The 19027-nt window shown below is 40.4% G+C and overlaps 1 protein-coding gene across 2 annotated transcripts in view; it reads left to right on the top strand.

Annotated features, from left to right (window-relative positions):
• The window catches only part of nfic (nuclear factor I/C), a 37523-nt gene extending 19533 nt beyond the window's left edge, over positions 1-17990 (top strand). For both annotated transcript variants that reach the window (XM_085435990.1, XM_085435992.1), the window contains exons 8-13: positions 1602-1723; positions 5020-5133; positions 5293-5450; positions 6580-6763; positions 7755-7843; positions 8185-17990. In XM_085435990.1, the coding sequence (XP_085292116.1) occupies positions 1602-1723; positions 5020-5133; positions 5293-5450; positions 6580-6763; positions 7755-7843; positions 8185-8205 (688 nt within the window). In that variant the 3' untranslated portion in view covers positions 8206-17990. The remainder of the gene's footprint in view (positions 1-1601; positions 1724-5019; positions 5134-5292; positions 5451-6579; positions 6764-7754; positions 7844-8184) is intronic.
• The last annotated feature ends 1037 nt before the right edge of the window (positions 17991-19027 follow it).

Consider the following 19027-nt stretch of genomic DNA (forward strand, 5'->3'; position numbering starts at 1 on the left):
TGTCACAGTGAAGAATTAGTCAGCTTTTCATTCAGTCGGCCTGGTAAACACACGTCTGTGGCAAACTTTTGATTTCCCCGGCCATATCACACACACATATCTGCACAATTTGCAAGTTTGCTCACTTACAAAGAAGGATTGGAAGAAAATGCTGCAGTCAGATGAAACCAGATTTGACCTCTTTGACATCAGCTCCGCCCGCCATGTTTGGAGGCAGAAAAAGGTTGAATGTGACTCAAAGAACATCATCCGCACAATCAAACACAGAGTTGGAAACATCATAGTTTGGCCTGTTTTTCTGCTAAAGATGATTTCACAATAAAATCTTGGATGAGAACCTCCTTCTCTCAGCCAGGATGTTGATGAGATGAAGCACATTAAGGTGGTGAAAGCTAAAGCTTCCAGTTTCTAAGCAACAGCCAAGAAACCTAAAGGATTTAGAGAGAGTGTGTGAAGAGGAGTAGGCCGAAATCCCTCCTGAGATGTGTGTAAACCTGGTAACCAAATACAAGAAACTTCTTCCTGCATGTAGCAGTAAGAAGTAGCTCAGGAGGTATCTCCTGATAAGACAGTTGGTGCTTCGATCCCTGACTCACCCCAGTGGGCATGCCAAATGTCCTTGGACAAAGTTGCTCTTGCATCCATCGGAGCATGAATGTGTGTGAACGTTAGTTAGTAAGCACTTAAAAGCATAGAAGAAAGTGCTTGTACGATTGGGTGAATGTAGCATTTTGTATAAAGCGCTCTGAGTGCTCTGGAAGAGTAGACACGTGCTATATAAGAATCAGACAATTTACCATTCTTGCTGGTTTACTCATCCACTAAGTACTAAGTCATGTTGTTCTTGAGAATCAAATACTTTTTTCACAATGACGTGAAAATCCGTTCAGAACTTTTATTTAATGTGTTTTCCTGTTTGACGTTCTGTCGCTCTCCATCAGAACAAAACTGTCATAAAAACGAGAAACCGTTCATTTCTTTCTAAGTGGGCAGACTTGCAAATTCAGCAGGAGATGAAAGAATGTGTCCAGTTGAATGTTTTTATTCACTAGGCATCTTAAGTTTGCAACAAGTATTCATTGGAAAATCAATTGCACTTAGGAGGAACATTAAGTGTGCAGTGTGTTATTGTGCGGACTAAAATCAGTATATGGTTGGAAAAGTAAGAAACACCACTTATTCTTTACAGAATTTATCTGACATGATAACAGTACACAATAGTTTACAGAAATGTTTTTTTGATTCTTGCCCTTTTTTGGCTTTATTTAATAATATTAATAATATTTAATAGTGACAGTTGAGACTGACAGGAAAGCAGAGAGAGGGGGGGGGGACATGCAGCAAAGGCCAGAAAGGCCCAGAAATGGTTAAATGAAAATGGGCTGCCGGGGTTGGATTGTAAATGATTTGGGTCTCTGAATGAAACGGGAAACAGTAATGCTGCTAAAAAGCAAGTTGACTTCAGCCCACACACAGGTCCTTATGGCCTCACAGTAATCTTACCTTATGCATTTTAACACTGGACTATGCTTGATCTCCTCACATGGTGCTCAGTGAAACCAGGATCCTAAATGTGTGAGCATCTCTCTATGTGTCTTCAGGAGTAAACGTCATAAGTCTGGCTCTATAGAGGAAGAGGCTGATAGTCCAGGTGGGGAGTATTACCATTCACCTTCCTCACCAGCCAGCAGCTCCAGGAACTGGACTGATGACATGGAAGGAGGTAAGACTACCATATCGACTTTCCTATTTACAGTCATGCTGTTGAACAGATTAGGGCCAGGTTTACTAATACATTGCACCATCACAAACGGGTTTTTGGCATTTAAAAAAATATTGTTGGTAATTATGAAGAGAGCACAGTGACATAATTGAATGCAAGAGGCGGGATTTTTATGCGACTGACTATGTTGTATATCTATTTCTGTGAGGAGAATATTTAAATCAAGTATGTAAACTAATGTACTAACATTTGTGTTAGTACATTTGTGCAATTTACTGCTAATTCATCAAAACTAACAACTAAATCTATTAACTAAAACTAACCTATTTGGGTATTGTGCTCAGATGCTAATTTGCCCTGTTTATTAAATCTGGCCCTAAAGCTTGTGATGCACTTATTTGGATTATTATATTTAAGATTAGCATGTAGGAAAATCCTGTTATTCACCAAAACGATACTAGCTAGTCAGTAGTATAATTAAATAATAATGAATTCATATATTTTATCAGTATTTTTATCAAGAGGCAGGGTCATGAACAGATTCTGGACAGTTGTTATGCATAAGAATAGGATTTGCTCAGGCAGCCTGTATCAGCTGCTGGCTCAGCAGATACCTTCTATACATTGCAATGAAGGGCGCGCTGCATCACTGACTACAAGAAGGACAACACAGTCAGTGTTCAGCCCACTGCATCTCTTGCAGACGAGCTTAACAACTTCTATGCTCGTTTTGACGCAGACAACAGATCTGTTGTCTGCGTCAGAATCCTCTACCCTCAGGAGGACAGTGAGGCTGCAACTTTAACTCTGAAAACAGAAGCTGTGAGATGGACCTTTAAAAAGGTCAATCCTTACAAAGCTCCGGGACCGGACGGCATCCCAGGCCGGCTACTCAGAGTGTGTGCAGACGAGCTGGCAGAGGTGTTCACCAACATCTTCAACCTCTCCCTGAGGCAGTCAGTGGTCCCCACGTCCCTCAAAGCATCCACCATCATTGCCGTTCCCAAAAAATCAGTGGTCTCCCGTCTGAATGACTACCGTCCTGTTGCACTGACATCCGTCATCATGAAGTGCCTGGAGCGGCTGGTCAAAAGTCACATCTGCTCCTTCCTCCCTGACACACTGGACCCTCTTCAGTTTGCCTATCAGACAAACAGAGCCACAGAGGATGCCATCGCCCTGGCAACGCACACCACCCTCACTCACCTGGAGAAAGGGAATACATATGCAAGGATGCTCTTCATCGACTACAGCTCGGCATTTCACACCATCATCCCCTCAAAACTTGCCATGAAGCTCGTCGACCTTGGGCTGGAAACACCAATCTGCAGATGGATTCTAAGCTTCCTCACAAACAGGCCCCAGGTGGTGAAAGTTGGTAAGCACACCTCCTCATCACTCATCCTAAACACAGGTACGCCACAGGGTTGTGTGCTTAGCCCCCTCCTATATTTCCTGTTCACACACGACTGTGTTGCTAAACACGACTCCAACATCATCATCAAGTTTGCGGATGACACAACCATCATCGGCCTCATCACAGACAATGATGAGACGGCCTATAGAGAGGAGGTGATGGCACTGTACAAGTGGTGTCTGGAAAATAACCTGACTCTCAACATCAGCAAAACTAGAGAGATGATAGTGGACTACCGGAAACAACCAGTCAGAGAACACCAGCCCAGCCACATCAACGGTGTCAAGGTCGAAAGGGTCAGAAGCTTCAAGTTCCTTGGAGTCAACATCACAGAGGACTTCTCCTGGACCCTTCACACAGACACTGCTATCAGGAAAGCTCGCCAGCGGCTTTATTTCCTGAGGAGGCTGAGGAAGTTTGGCATGAACGCCAACATCACCTCAAATTTTTACAGGTGTGCAATTGAGAGCTTGCTGACGAGCTGCATCACAGTTTGGTACGGAAGCTGCTCTGCCAGCAGCCGTAAATCACTACAGAGGGTTGTGAAGGCAGCAGAGCACATCACTGGCACGAGGCTTCCTGCCATTCAGGACATTTATCTCCAGCGATGCCTCCGTAAAGCACACAGCATCATCAAGGACCACAGCCACCCAGCACATCAGCTGTTCTCCTTGTTACCATCTGGCAGACGTTACAGGAGTCTGTCTGCTCGGACTACAAGACTTAAAAACAGTTTTTACCACCAAGCCATACGACACCTCAACCACAACACTCAAACACATACAACACAGTGCACAGGACGCACTCAGAAGCTACTTGCAGCTTCACAAGTACTCTGTTTAATCTGCACTGGTCACTCCACTTTATTGTTATTGCTATTTATATTTAAAAAGTACAATACTGTAATTTTCTGCTGCTCATTCCTGTACAATATCCCATCTGCCCTCCCGTCATATTTCTTTTCAAGATTTTCTTATTTAATCACTAGTGTACATATATTTATATTTATAGATACATATATATTCAGTCATCTTTTCTCTTTTACCACGTCTCTCTAATATTTTGCTCCTTACTATTTTTCTATTTTTTTAATTACTTTATTTTATTTTATTTATTTTATTATATTTTATTATATATTCTTCTACTGTATCATGCTGCTGAGTGACTGCTGCTCGTCAAACACATTTCATTGCAATGTTGACCCTGTGCTAACTTGCATATGACGAATAAAACTGAAAACTGAAACTGAAAACTGTGCATTTTAATCTGCTTTAGCTTTTGCATCCCACCACATTTATGCTATGTGACTCAGTCAGTCCATATTCTGTGACCGTTGTCTACTCTGGGGGGCTCTGGGAGGGGCTCTTACTGTTATTCTCATTTCCAGCTTCCCACGTATGCACATGGAAGGGCACCAATGCTTGCACTCTTTGCCTTATACTTTCCAAATACCAAAGAAGAACGGCAGACCACATCTGACATTTAAGAATGACAGGTTCCTCACGCCACTCTAACAAAGTTCTAATCACCGGCGCCTAACCTGGAAATTCTGATTCTAATTTGATGGAGCTGAGTATCACTTACATACAATGTCTTACTTTTTTGGTTAGGTGCCACAAAACGTTTTAAAATGCAACATCAGCACAAAGGGAAACAGTTGGAAAACCTTTCCATTATAAGCCATACAAATACCTGTGGTCTAGTACACAACTGGTTTCTGCTGAGTCAGGATCGTGTGCTTCATGATTATATATTATATTATTTTAAGACCAATTTCTAGAGAAACTAACATAAGTACAAATGACAGAAAATTTTGGGTGCTTTTGTGTGTGTGCGTGCGTGTCTGTGTGTGTGTCTGTGTGTTGTGGGATTCATTTAGGGCTGTCTCCCCCGGTGAAGAAGGCAGAACTGGACAGTCCTTCTCCCCAGGAAGACTCACCAAGAATGGGTTCCTTTACTCAGCACCACCGGCCTGTTATAGCTGTTCACAGTGGTCAGTAGCGCACACACACACACACACACACACACACACACACACACACACACACACACACACACATATATGTGTGTGTGTGTGTTAATGTTAATGTTATATGTTAATTTGTTATTTACTTAAAGGATGCACAGAACAACATGTCATTTTTTTTCTCAGGTCTGTCCCGGAGTCCACATCCCTCCTCATCTCTTCATTTCCCATCTTCCTCCTACTTCCCCCATGGAGCGATCCGTTATCCTCCTCATCTTGCCCAAGACCCTCTAAAGGATCTGGTTTCATTAGCCTGTGACCCTGCCAATCAAACCCCTAGCTCAGTGAGTACATCTAGTCAACACAAGCCAACACACTATTCCCTTTCTCCATTGCACCTCAAGCTAGTATTACATGTATGCTGCAAAAATAAGTACAAATGTTTTTGAAGACAGATATTTCTTGTGCAACCAATTCAATCACCATATTAGCAGTTCCTCCAGACCTGCAGCACTTTGTAACTATAGACAGGGTTGCACATAAGTGGTCCGCAGATGCACATGTGCTGTCAAAATAAAAGACGTGCGCCAGATAAGAAGTTGCAACGCGCGTTTGCGTACATAAGATTTTCTGGAGGAGGACAGACGTTTGTTTAGAACTCTTAAAGATGTCGAAGAAGCAAGCTCCTTTAAGCAATTACTTTGGTGTTCCTCCACCTCCAAAGAAATGTCAGAAGGAGTCCGAACCGCAAAAGAAGCGTGTATTCTCGGAAAAGTGGTTGCAGGAGGTGAGCTGGCATTTGTTTGAAGCCAGAAAATCTTATGTACACAAATGCGCATTGCAACTTCTCATCTGGTGTGCATCTTTTATTTTGACAGCGCATGCGCACCTGCGGACCACTTATGCGCACCCCTGTCTATAGATGGAGAGTGACAATATCTCCACATGTATAAACATAAAAGTAAAAAAAGACACAAAGAGAAGAACTTTGATGCAGCAAGTACTTTTTTTTACATAAAAAAACCCCCTGAATGTGGAGCGGTGAAGGTAGAAGCAAGTCAGGATATGTGTGCGTGAATTAGAGGGAGACAGGAGGAAAGGTGAACATGCAAGGTGTAGAAATATAGAAGGTTAGAAATGAGGACATCAGAAGGACAGCCAGAGAGGCTGAGATAGTTTGGACATGTGCAGGAGAGCGAGTGCGGATATATCAGACAGAGGATGATGATGAAGATGGAGCTGAGAGGCAGGAGGAAAAGAGGAAGACCTCAGAAGATGTAATAAAGGAGCACATGTAGAGGGCTTGTGTGACCAAGGAGGATGCTGGGATAGGGTGAGATGGACGCAGATGATCTGTTGTAGCCCCTCAGGGGCACATGACATCACCTCTGTCCATAACACTAGCATATTTCATATTACTGTGGGTTTAATGCTTCTTTAATGAATAAAATTCATATTTCCAAAATATTCCAGCTGAATGGAAGTAACCAGGTCAAAGTGCCCAGTCACTACATCTCGTCACAAATGTTGGCACCCCCTGGACCTGCACCCTCTCTGGCGAGTCCCCCATCCTCCCTTTCTAGGCCGACCCTTCCTACAGAGTCAAAAGCTACTACCACGTCCTCTGATGCAGGAGCAAACTCCCCCACATCACCCAGTAAGTGGTCATAAATAATCTACTATATATACAGATAATATATACATATATATACAGTTTGTACAAAACATTTCAGTGAATACCGGTGAAAATGAGGCTTAGAGCATCAGTGACAAGTAGAGCAACTAATGATCTGTTCCATAAAATCAAATAACTTCCAGTATATCTTCAGTATCAAGCTGGTCAAATAAAAGTTATTAGTAAACGCTGCAAATTTGATTTTCCAAAGTATAAGCAAATATTAATATGCTGCCCAGAATAAAACAGTTCAGTGGAAGCTGCTGTGTACACTTCCATGTTCAATGCACGATATTAGAATTTTCTCATATTTTGTCAAGTTTGTGATTTCTGACAGAAATCTGATGCCATACTGTTATTCAGATCAACTACATACATTAAAAGTGGAAAATGTTTTTCAAAAACGACACTGTTAGGAGATGGTCATTATCATTCAAACACAATATGAAAAGAATTAACTCTGCCTTTTGAGATACTGCTTTCTGCACTCACTTGGTTGAGCAGGTGACCCATTTGCACTTTCTTGTAAAAAGAGGTATGAGAATAGACTGGCAGGTCCAGATGCAGGAGGTGGACTGATGTTAATACCTGATAAAGACAGTGTTGTTACAATGTCGTTGTTAGTTAGCAGTTAATTGAATATTTTGTTTACATTGCTGTTACCTTTCTGCTCATTTCTGTGTAAACATTTAAATGTGTGTCAGTTGTATTTCATATACAGTGGACACTTAAAGCCCAGATCTAAGCTGGGCGACATTTGTGGAGTTTGGGGTTTTATTCCAACTTCCAACCTGCAATACAGACAGAATAAATATAATATATTTATAGAATATAGAGTAAAGAGGAGATGGGCAATACTCTGCCCAGTTCACATCAATTTCTCAGATAATTCTGAAGGGAAAGACGAACAATAAGCAAACTTAATTCAGCCAAATATTCTACAGTGAGCAGAGTTGTTGTTGTTAACCCTCAGCATACTCTGCCCCGGGGACCCCTCCAGCTAATCGATCATCCTTCGTGGGAGTCACCCCTCGAGACCCAGGTGGACTCTACCAAGCGCAGGTCAGTATGGTTTACTTCATTGTAAAAGTCGTTTCAGGAAGGATTAGATGACCCCAAACACCAGAAATTTAGAGATTTCACTGTTCAATATCTGGAAAATTCTGGTATTTTTAGTTCTGTGTCGTGTATTCCCAAATGGAAGTTTCAAAGGTTGAGTTGTAGCTGCTGCTGGCAAACGTCTCCCTAATACTGCACATAAATATTTTCAGTAGCAGTGTTTAGTTCAACATGATCAAGAAAGTCCTGGATTATACTTGTGTGTGAGAGGAACTCTGACTTTGTACATTTCTAAGCTGAGTCGTTGTATTTGTGTTTTAATTGTGTGTCTGTCTCCTTTCCAGTCTTGGTATTTGGGCAACTGAGGGAACTTTGGAGGAAACGTGATTGTCATGACAGTAAACTTCTGGGGGGGAAAAATCATGTTGTGAAGACATTTCCAGAGGAAAAATGTATTAACCTCTGGTCATACATATATATAAATATACGTTGCAATATATTTATATATGTGTAAAGAGACGTCCTGGATGGAAGAAGGATGCTGGGCTCTCTCAGCCGTTTTATATCCCCAGAATGAACTATGCTTTATGACATTACATGTTTGTCACAAATGGCATATTTTCAAAGAAAAGTAACGACTTAATGCAGAGGTTTCATTGGTCCAAATGAACTACAGACCAGAACCAGGCATCAACACATCAGATTCTCAGAAGCCTGAAACTTAACTGTGTCCCCAGGATGAGTCCTGTTTCCCTGGGATGGATGTCAGCCTTGACCCCTGTACCCTGGATCTCGACACTAAGTCAACTACAAGGCCTATATAGACCTCATCCCTCCCTCAACACTTAAAATGCCCCACTCTCCGCTGCAGGTGCTGCTTATAATATATGCAAATAAGCCTCCTTTAATTTCTGAACCGACCAGAAGAGGTTGTTAATATTTAATGTTTATTTGCACTTTTTAAGTATGTCATTGATACGTCTGAAGAAAATTACAAGCTGAATAGCGCAGTTTCTTTCACTCTTCCCAACAAAACACAGAGGCTTCATCTTTTTTATTGACAATCATCCACCTGAAATTATTTAGTTGCTTTGCAAGGCTCATGTTTGTAAGACTGTTTGATTGTGCTCTTTGGTAGAAAACAACGAGTAATAGTGGAATATAAGAGCTATATTCATGCCTCCTCCTCCACAGCACACAATGCTACAGCTGAAAGCAAGTGTGGAGCAAGGCCCAGTTTTACTATGCCATGTTAGAGTGCATGAGTGGGCCATGACCTCAGTTCCAAACGTACAGTGTTTGACATTGACGTGACTTCCTCAGTAGAATTATCAAAAGGCAAACACATACCTGGATGATGTGGCAGCACAGCCAGCAGTACATTGGCTGCTGAATGTGGCTGAACTGTAGCCTGGTTGTGTAATGTAGTGTGCGTGTGTGTCTGTAGATGATTGTGTATGAGAATGTGATGGTTCCTGCATTTCCACACTCATTCCTGCTTTGAAGAGATGTCCTGTAGTTTCTGTTTGTCTCAAAATGACAGGATCTGTGTTTGTGTGTGGGTGGGTTAGAAAGAGATAAAGCAGGTGCTGCACTATGATTACAGTAAAATACGTTTCTTTCAAAAGTTATGATGTGGTATGTTGCCAAGCTGGAGGTTTAGCAGACTGTTTTTTGTTTTTGATGAAGGTGTTGATGCTGATGAGCATGTTATGCATATATGACTTGAACTGTGGACAAAATCTGGGTGTGTCGTCTAGCTGTAGAATAAGTGGTGGTCCCTGACAAGTTCTGCTCTGTGTAGTTCAACCCCAACCCAATCTGAACAACGTGTGATGGAACAGCAGCAGTAGGGTTTGATTTGGGACTGGGCTGGGCGACACAGGTGAACAGAAGAACGGTGCTAGAGTTGTTTTCCAGTTTGAAGTGCCAACATCAACAAATTAAGCATTTTAAGGTAGGTCGAGCCCTTGGTTTTCTGTGTAAATGTTGATATAGAGTTTGCATTATTGCTTGCGAGGCAAAGCAGTGTTCTGTTATCGCTGACGTTTCACAGCTTCAGTTATCAAATACATTTCTATAGTGGTCTACTGAGGCTTGCAAGCTACATTTTAACATTGACTGAAATCTTCAGAAACATTTAAAAAGGTGAAAAAACATAACGATGAAAGAAGGAATAAAATGAGGATCAGATTCTTGAATGCACCTTAAACATCATCAGTTCTGGCAAATAAAATTCATTGTAAACTCTAAAAGAAACTGTAGTAGACATGTGCACCATGGCCCTTTGGTAAATCTTACACAATGTCATTTGTGTAAGATAATGTTACATGTTGACAATGTCAAGATTTTTAAGAAGTAATACATTATAGTCTGTGCCATAATTTATTTCTAAGAACTGGTGAGTCTAAAGCAGTTTCCTAAACACTTGTTATTTTTCCGTGGATGTAACGATGTAAAAATGTGTTTTTGATAGTGCAATCTGATTGGATACCACACGAGAAGAGTTTCCGAGTAACCTGTATTATTCACAGGAAATTTTCTGCTGGATTGTTTCTGCAGTCCGTCAGTTTTTTCCACTTGCTTTCTGTGCACAGAGAGTAAGAGAAAACTCCAGACATTGTTCCTTGGTGTAGTTGTTGTAGGCTGTTTTCATGACCCACATTTGTCTCCATCTCCTTGGAAACAAATATTCTTATTGGAAGAAAGTTTTTTTTTAAAGTGTCCCCACTGCTGTGGTCTGACCAATGACAGTTTTCTTCAAGTCCTATGCTTCAGCACCTTCAATGCGAAATAATAAAATGGATATTGGTTCAGAGAGCCATATATTTTCAGCTTTAACTAGGAAACCCAATGCTCCCTAGGATGTAGGTCTGAACACTTTCTGTTCTCAGAAAAGAAAACAGAATCTTGCAGAGCTTTGTTTCCACGTTCTATGGAAAACTTACCTGAGGACATTTTATCATTCAGCAGGACAATGATTCAATTCTATAATATTCACATAGCACCAGTTTACGACAACAGTTTTGTCTTTATATGGTAAGGTAAACATTAGGATATAATACAGTGAAAAAAAGGGGAGGAGAAGTGCATGTGCCCCAGCAGCATTTAGCCATTTGAATTTGTCATGTGGCTCAACAGCACTAAAACTGGCTCAGTAGATAAAATAAATGTTTGCAGTGTGTTCTAATAATAGTCCGTAAAGGAAGCATATATAATGTAGGTACTGGTCCCAGTACAGAATCTAATGGAACTTCATGACTGACTTTTTTGCGTGAGGAAGCTTTGTTTACGTGATTAATTCTGAACCCCTAAGCTTGTGGCGCTGTGTATTTAAAAGGGTTTACACTCAGACCTGCTCAAGTTAAAGCAGAGGCTTTAAAGAGAATGTGCTGAAGTTCAACAGCTGAAGAAGATAGAAAATTGCTTCACTGGGCTTCCAGTGAACTGTTAGCAAAGCAGGTGGTATAGTCACTGGAAATATTGGACCCAGGATTTCCAGTGATATTTACAGTTTTGATCATGCAAGATATTACTTTGCACTGGAAGCAAACATCTGTGGGATCATGCAAACGCCTTGCACCAAAATGCACCAAGCAGCAGAAAAAGACAGCAGTTCACAGATATGGACAGGCTTCACGCGTGTGTTTGTACAGCAATTCGGACAAAAAACAGAAATTCCATTTTAACATTTTCCTTCTGTTTCTCCTGCCTCCTGTTGTCTTTACATTTATAAATGCTTGTGTGAGTTACTATGGGAATGGGCACGAATGATCAATTTCTAAGGAATCTTACTTGGACGTGTCCCCATATAATTTGAATCTTATATCTTGAAATTTGATTTGATCTTGTCTGTTTTCTGTCAGGCCACACCTAAAATGTACTTTACCTTGCATTAGAGCAGAGATGTCGGTGCATTTCCTTTTTCTTTCCCACGGTTTGGGGGCTATAGCTAAGTTAATTTAGTGCCTACAAGGGATCAATGACATGGACAGAAAGTGTTGATATGAACTGGATTTTAGTTTAAGGTTCAGTTAAAGTTGTCTTAAAGCTGATGTATATTGCATGGTGCTGTCCTGGTCGCTGTGCTGACCTAACCAATGCATGGCTCAACTTGATAATACCTCTCCATCTCTGTCTTGCTCTTCCTCATCCTTCTTTTCCTCCCTCTGTTCTGCAGACTACATCAGAGGGAAGTGGATGGAAGGCTATATGTTTCTTTGAATTTAATAATAGCTCTGTTGTTAAACTTTTGCACGATATTTCGTAAAACACATTATGTGCCTTGCCTTTAGTTAAAGAACAGTAATATTTTATGGAAACATGATCATATGTTTCACGGTACAAAAAAGCTGCATGTGTGATTACTCGACATTAACCAGTGTAGCAAGTGCACATTTTTTGGTTGTGGTGGTGCGCCACCTGAGATAGTAACTTACGGCTAAGCTCTATGAAAGCTTCCACTAGCTGTTTATCATCTACTCTGTTATCCTAAAGATAGAGCAATTTTTACAGTGTGAAAGGAAGTGTGTGAAACTTTGCGGAAATATGCTCTTTTTACTGTCGTATGAAGAAAACAACTTTGTTCCCTAAATAATATACATTTGGTTGCAATTAAGGTAGCTCAGCTGTTATATCATGACCTACTGAAAGTGTGAACTTGGTCTGTATGGCCCCAGTGACGCAGGCCTGGAGATCAGTTGACTACCATCTGGCAACTACACATGAGAAAAACGTGTCCTCGGCTACTCCGAGCGGTAGTGAAAAGTGCCACACAAACCGGAAATGGACAACCTGTGCCGTCCAACTAAAAGTTTTGCCTTTTACAGCTGGTTGGCTGAAGCAGTGAGGCTTGACTTTTACTTTGAAGGCTAATGTCCTGTCTTTTCACTTTGCATAGCAAGTTTTGCTCTTGCGGGTGTAGTGTTTAGAGACAACTTGGCATCTTCCATGCAAACTACTGTGGCAGTCTGCTAGCATCTAAAGCAATCACAAGGAAGTTTTTGATGCAGCACCATCTGTGTGAGCAATTTCACCCAGCAACCACTCGCCATCTGGTTGGGAAATATTCATTTTTCACTGGAAGGTTCCCAGAAGTTGACAGGTCTCTAGGCTGGTGTGACTGAGGCCTAAGTGTGAGAACTGTAGACTGTGATCCAGCCTCCAAGTATATACACCTGCTGTCATATATATCATTTAGGTCCCATGCTTGATTTATTGCAACAAAAACACGTGAACACATGGAAAAGACTGCAGTTCCCAGTATTTTCCCAGTTCCTTTAGACTCTGTGGATTTTTCTGGTGTTATCTGAGATACTCAGGTGTTGCCTGCACTCATATAGCTGATTGGATTCAGTGGCTGTGCTGTTTAAGGCTGGCGTGTAGGCTGAGGTGTCTGTGGGCTAATGTAAGTGAACATTATTGGTGTTGCTATGTGTAAAGTCACATGCACACATTGTTTGATATTTGCTTAGATATGTGTTATATGAAAATGTGGACACCGTTGTGTTGTAGTAAAATGTTTTTTCTGGGCGTGGTTAAATATGGATGGAAGCTTTGATTTGAAAATACACTTTGCAGAGGCTAAAACATGGGTTGAGAAAGTCAAGTCTGGTGGTAAGTCCTGCCTAAATGTTCGCAATACAAACAAAAGCCATTTTCAGAGGCACTGCTCAGCTCTATCTACTTAACGTTTTATTGTCCCATGTTAGATGCATATAGACACATTTAAAGGTTCTTATTGCAGGGAAAAATCTTGTTGGGCTTTAGCTAGTATGGCCACGTATGGTTGCCATGTAATGGAAGCATGTTAAACATGTACAGGTTTAGATTTCAGGGCTTTGCAGCTTTATGACTGGTGATGAGAACACCGTCCAATTGCCTATATGACGATCCTGTTACTCAGCATGTGATAAAAGGCCATAAATAACTTTGAGTTAACATTATTTTTACTCATCTTCGCTTTAGGTTATTTTTAGGTTTTCCTTGGGTTATTATTACTTTGCTTTAGAATTATAGTTTTAAACACATCAGTGTGTATAAAAATATATACAAAATGCACTTATTAGTTATCAAGATGTATAGAATGTTTAAATCATTTGTGGCTGTCTTATACAGTAAGTGGAAACCATGAAATGGGGAAAATTGTGTCTCTTAGAGAAAAATGTGGACAACAAAGCTGTTTGGTTTGGACGTCAACTGAAGTGAAATGACACAATGCACAACTGCTAAGACTTCACAATCTCCTAAATGTGTCATTGTGATAAAGAAATGTTGACAGTGATGTCACATGTAGCAATGTTTTTGTAATACATAAATTATGTCCTGAAATATTGAAACTTTTTTATAGGATCGAGCTGTTTGAAATTACTCATTGGGCTTGACTAATGAAATGCTTCTTCTTACTGTAGCACCACACTTATAAGAATATGGCCTTATTTTTGCAAGCGTCAATGAAGGTTGAGTCAACAGTTAAAAATATTTAGGTCAAGTACTTGTGTGCAGAAATGGTATACATAGAAAAACAAGGAATAATTTATCCAAATATTTTGGTGAAAATTAAACGAAATAGGGCTTAAAAAAGCATTCAGTCTTGGACTATACTGGTCCATCGCTGCTTCAAAAATAAAGGTCTTCACCACTGACACGTCATCCATAATAGGGCAAACACTGACAGAGAGAGAATGGCAGCACCGTGACGCTCTAGCAAGTTAGAAAAGAGCAATATCTGGTCATTTTATTGCACATCAGTTGCACAAACACTTTTACCCGCTGAGGATGGTGATGGTATGGGAGCTTATAGGGCGTGCCCTCAGGTATTAGTTTCTTCACACACAGACCTAAGACTTGTAGCAATACAGCAAGAACCCACCAATCCTGGTCAGGTGTACAACTTTAGCAAATCAGAGGATCCTCAGAGACCTCCTGATGGGAGTTCCATCAGAAATTATGAGCCAAAGTGGAAAGTGTAATGGTTGCTGCAAGATCATAGATCGAAGCTGAGTGGTAGAAGCTTTAATTCAGGGCTTTATATGGACTTTGATAGTGGCTGTGATTATAAACCTTAAATAACATGTATTTTGGCTTGAATGATATCTAGTAACCTGACTATGGTGATATATCCAAAACTGTATGAAGACAGACTGTGTTGCTTGTACGGTTACCAAATCTTTATGTACTTTACTTAATGTTAAAACGATGAAGCAGAGTATTAACCTATGATGGGTCTGATTGCGGTTAAGTTGTGATGAGGCCCACTATTTGCAAACATGTTTTTTCCTCACGCGTATAGGAAATATAGAACTTGCTTTTAGATTTAGTTGCTTTAAAAGTTTCAAATACATTTTTAACAAACATTACAGCCAAAAATGCCCATGCAAAATGTGCAAGTGGTTTACAAAAAACTGTACAAGCTTTGGAGTTGTTCCTTCTCCTCCAGCTGACGACCACGATAGAAACTCACGCAAACCTTCACCCGTGGAAAGAATGTACGCACAGTTTACTGGCACGTGACTTAAAATCCACATTTTGGATGCAATGCTGTCAGGAAACAGTGTGAACTGTTGATGTGCGTCTTCATTTCTGTTTCCCACCAAATGAAAACCTGACAACAGGATGCCTAAGTAACACACTCACTCTGCTGAGTGGAAGACACATGCCCAGTACTGTTAAGGTGATAGCGTTTCAAGCTTGTGCAGCATGTTTACACAATGTTTTAAATAGAGGTCTATCATAATCAAATCATCATATCATAAAATACTGAAATCAAGATCAAATTGATCAAGAATTACAGCTATTAATTAATCATAATTGGCATGTGATGTGTCTTGATATTATGATCTTTCTTTTTTTTTTGCTATAAAATTCAACTTTAAAGAAAGCGACACACCAGTTCAGGCTCTCATGCAGACACTGTCCTCTTACCGAAAGTGTACAGACATGCAAACTCATCAAGTTCCTCGCTCTATTCAAATAAACCAGCAGGGCAGCAGCAACTGAAAAGTTCTACCAAAAACAATGTCAATAAGCAGTGCCTATCACTTTACTGTTGGAGGTATTTTGTAAGCTGTAGGTGTTGTTTTCAGACCCTACATGGTTTGGTGACAAACAGCGTTGCCCTCACCGGTGCAGGTCCTGAAGTAACAAGCCATACAACAAACCAAAGAGTTGAAGGAAATCTAGAGATAACACTGAGTGTGCATTTTGGGGGACACTAAAGTTCAGAGGTTTTGCAGTTTATGGTACTTCATGTTATGCTGTACTACGTTCGGGGCCTACAGCTGTGTTCTATTTTCAGCTTTTATAGGTCACGCGTGAAAAACATTATAAATGCAGCACAAATGTGATGCCACATTACAAACGGAGCATCTGTATCAGTTGATTTATCCACTGTGCTGTCAGTGCATGGAGGTCTGTATTATCATTATTATGCAGTTATAATAATGTGTCAGTTGTAGTAATCAGCTCTGTGATTTGCTTTCACCCACTGTCTACTATTTCCCCCTGCAAGCTAGTTCGCTTCACCGTCTTTTGTAAGACCCCACCCCCGCGAACACGCACACAAACACACAGTGCAGTAAATACATGCATATTTATTTTGTGCCACAGATACAGACTGGCGTTAACTGAGCGTGGGGTTGACTTGGTTCCCTCTAGATTTTTTTGAAACTCTGTGGTTTAAAGACAAACAAGTGCTGTTTAGGCGGCCACTGTTATTATAGTTCAAATTCTGATAATCAATGTATGTGTCCATATATTTCATGTTACACTGCATCACACCATAGTCCAAACTGCTCGATGATTGTGATTAGCAGGTCATGTTCAGTATTGTGAACAGCTGTTTCTGAGCAAACAGTCGTACTGCAGGTGGTACTTCCTGTTTTTTAGTTTCACGGCTGCACATGATCAGATGTTGAACTGTTTGCTGTATGAGGAACAAAGGGACTGCAGAGGGCTCTTTTCTATGAACTATCAATGATATTCAATGCTCTACCCTACTGCTGCTGTTTCCTGGAACAACTCCATTGATTTGGTGACTCCAATATGTGTTTCTTTTTTTTGCTGTTACTTGAAATGCATGTTTGCTTTTTAATTTTTTTAATGGCCTTTGAAAACCTTTCCTGTAATTCAGACTTACAGCAGGAAACCACACTTGGTTACTAAAAATGGGATTGTAGAGCTGCAGGTTTTCCCCTGACAGTGATGCCATATTGATTTGTTTGTGTAACTGAAAGTACATTGCTACTGCACAGTTTACTCCATGTGCTCAAGATAGTATGTAATGAATGAAAGTTTTTTTTCTCAGAGAATATTTGAATGCATATTTGAACATTTTTTTCCATCATAACTTTTCCAGATATTATATTAAAAAACTGCTTGCTTGCTTCCAGACATATATCCCTTACATCAGAGAAGGCATAGGCATTAAAACATGTCATCAGTTATTGCATGACTGCAATTCACATAGACTGTCGTCCTTTTCACATTAACTCTATAGTTGGAATTGAGTTAGCCATGTGATAACAACAACAAAATCTTTTTATCACTTAAAATGGGCATGCATGATGCACACTGAGGTACGCTGGTACCTAAAAATAACAACGCTGCAGTGAAGCAGAGAGCGGTCCCCTGTTACAGCGATATGGGAACGCCTCTGTGTTCATTATTGTGTACTTTGGTCACAGTTTTAACATCTGGATAGAGCTGAGTCCATTCCATTCCATATTGGAAAGCTGAAGTTCTGACATTAATCCTGACCTCGAGATTTACTGTGGAAAGGGCTGCTGCTTCAAGCAGAAAGTAGTTTCTTGGCAGCTTTACCGAGCCTTTTAAGTACTTTTTACTATGTGGATTTTTTGTTTTTTTGTTTGTTTTTCAGCTGAAATTATTGTCAGTCATATATTTTTGCATGGCATAAACTAAAGTCTCGCACTTACCGGTCTGATCCCCTTTGAATGTATAATGTTTGCGTGAAAGCCGTCTGAACCAGTGTTTATGACCTTATGTTATTCATCTGTTGTGGGGGATATTCAACCTTTAGAACCACATTTAGACATTGCTATTGACAGATTCTAATGAAGTCATTTCTGGAAATGAGTATGTTTCCCTATGCAAAAATATACCATTAATAAACATGCTATTCTAAAACTCAGCCAGCAGGCTCTGTGTTTGTTCATTCATTCATATCTGCTGTTATTATAATGAGAATGATTTATTAGTGGACCTCCAACAGACCTCCAAATGTGAAGATCTCTTTTGAAGAGAAATTTGAAATGATCATCCCATTTCCAAAAAAGTGGTGACACTGTGTAAAGTGTAAATAAAACCATGCTATAAATTGCAGTTCTCGTAAACACACTCTGCATTTACAATAGACTCTCAGATTTAGCCATTCTTATATTTTGCTTGTTCTTATGTTATTGTATTTTTGCACACCTCTGTTGCTTGTGAAGCTTGCACACAAGAATTTCACTCACATGTACTGTACCAGGGTACCTCCACATGTGATGTGACAATAAAAGTGATTTGAGTTGATTTAGAGCATAAAACACACATCAAAGGAAGTAAAAAGGTTATTTTGGATGTCTGAGAACTGAGGAGAACCATTGGTTGTAAATGGACTGGTTCTTTTCTACTCTACAGGGAGTGCAGAATTATTAGGCAAATGAGTATTTTGTCCACATCACCTCTTCATGCATGTTGTCTTACTCCAAGCTGTATAGGCTCGAAAGCCTACTACCAATTAAGCATATTAGGTGATGTGCATCTCTGTAATGAGAAGGGGTGTGGTCTAATGACATCAACACCCTATATCAGGTGTGCATAATTATTAGGCAACGTCCTTTCCTTTGGCAAAATGGGTCAAAAGAAGGACTTGACAGGCTCAGAAAAGTCAAAAACAGTGAGATATCTTGCAGAGAGATGCAGCAGTCTCAAAATTGCAAAGCTTCTGAAGCGTGATCATCGAACAATCAAGCGTTTCATTCAAAATAGTCAACAGGGTCGCAAGAAGCGTGTGGAAAAACCAAGGCGCCAAATAACTGCCCATGAACTGAGAAAAGTCAAGCGTGCAGCTGCCAAGATGCCACTTGCCACCAGTTTGGCCATATTTCAGAGCTGCAACATCACTGGAGTGCCCAAAAGCACAAGGTGTGCAATACTCAGAGACATGGCCAAGGTAAGAAAGGC

The sequence above is a fragment of the Copadichromis virginalis genome, linkage group LG17, assembly GCF_057382275.1.
Source record: "Copadichromis virginalis isolate Kocher_CV1m ecotype Utaka linkage group LG17, C_Virginalis_male_GT1.1, whole genome shotgun sequence".
NCBI lineage: Eukaryota > Metazoa > Chordata > Actinopteri > Cichliformes > Cichlidae > Copadichromis > Copadichromis virginalis.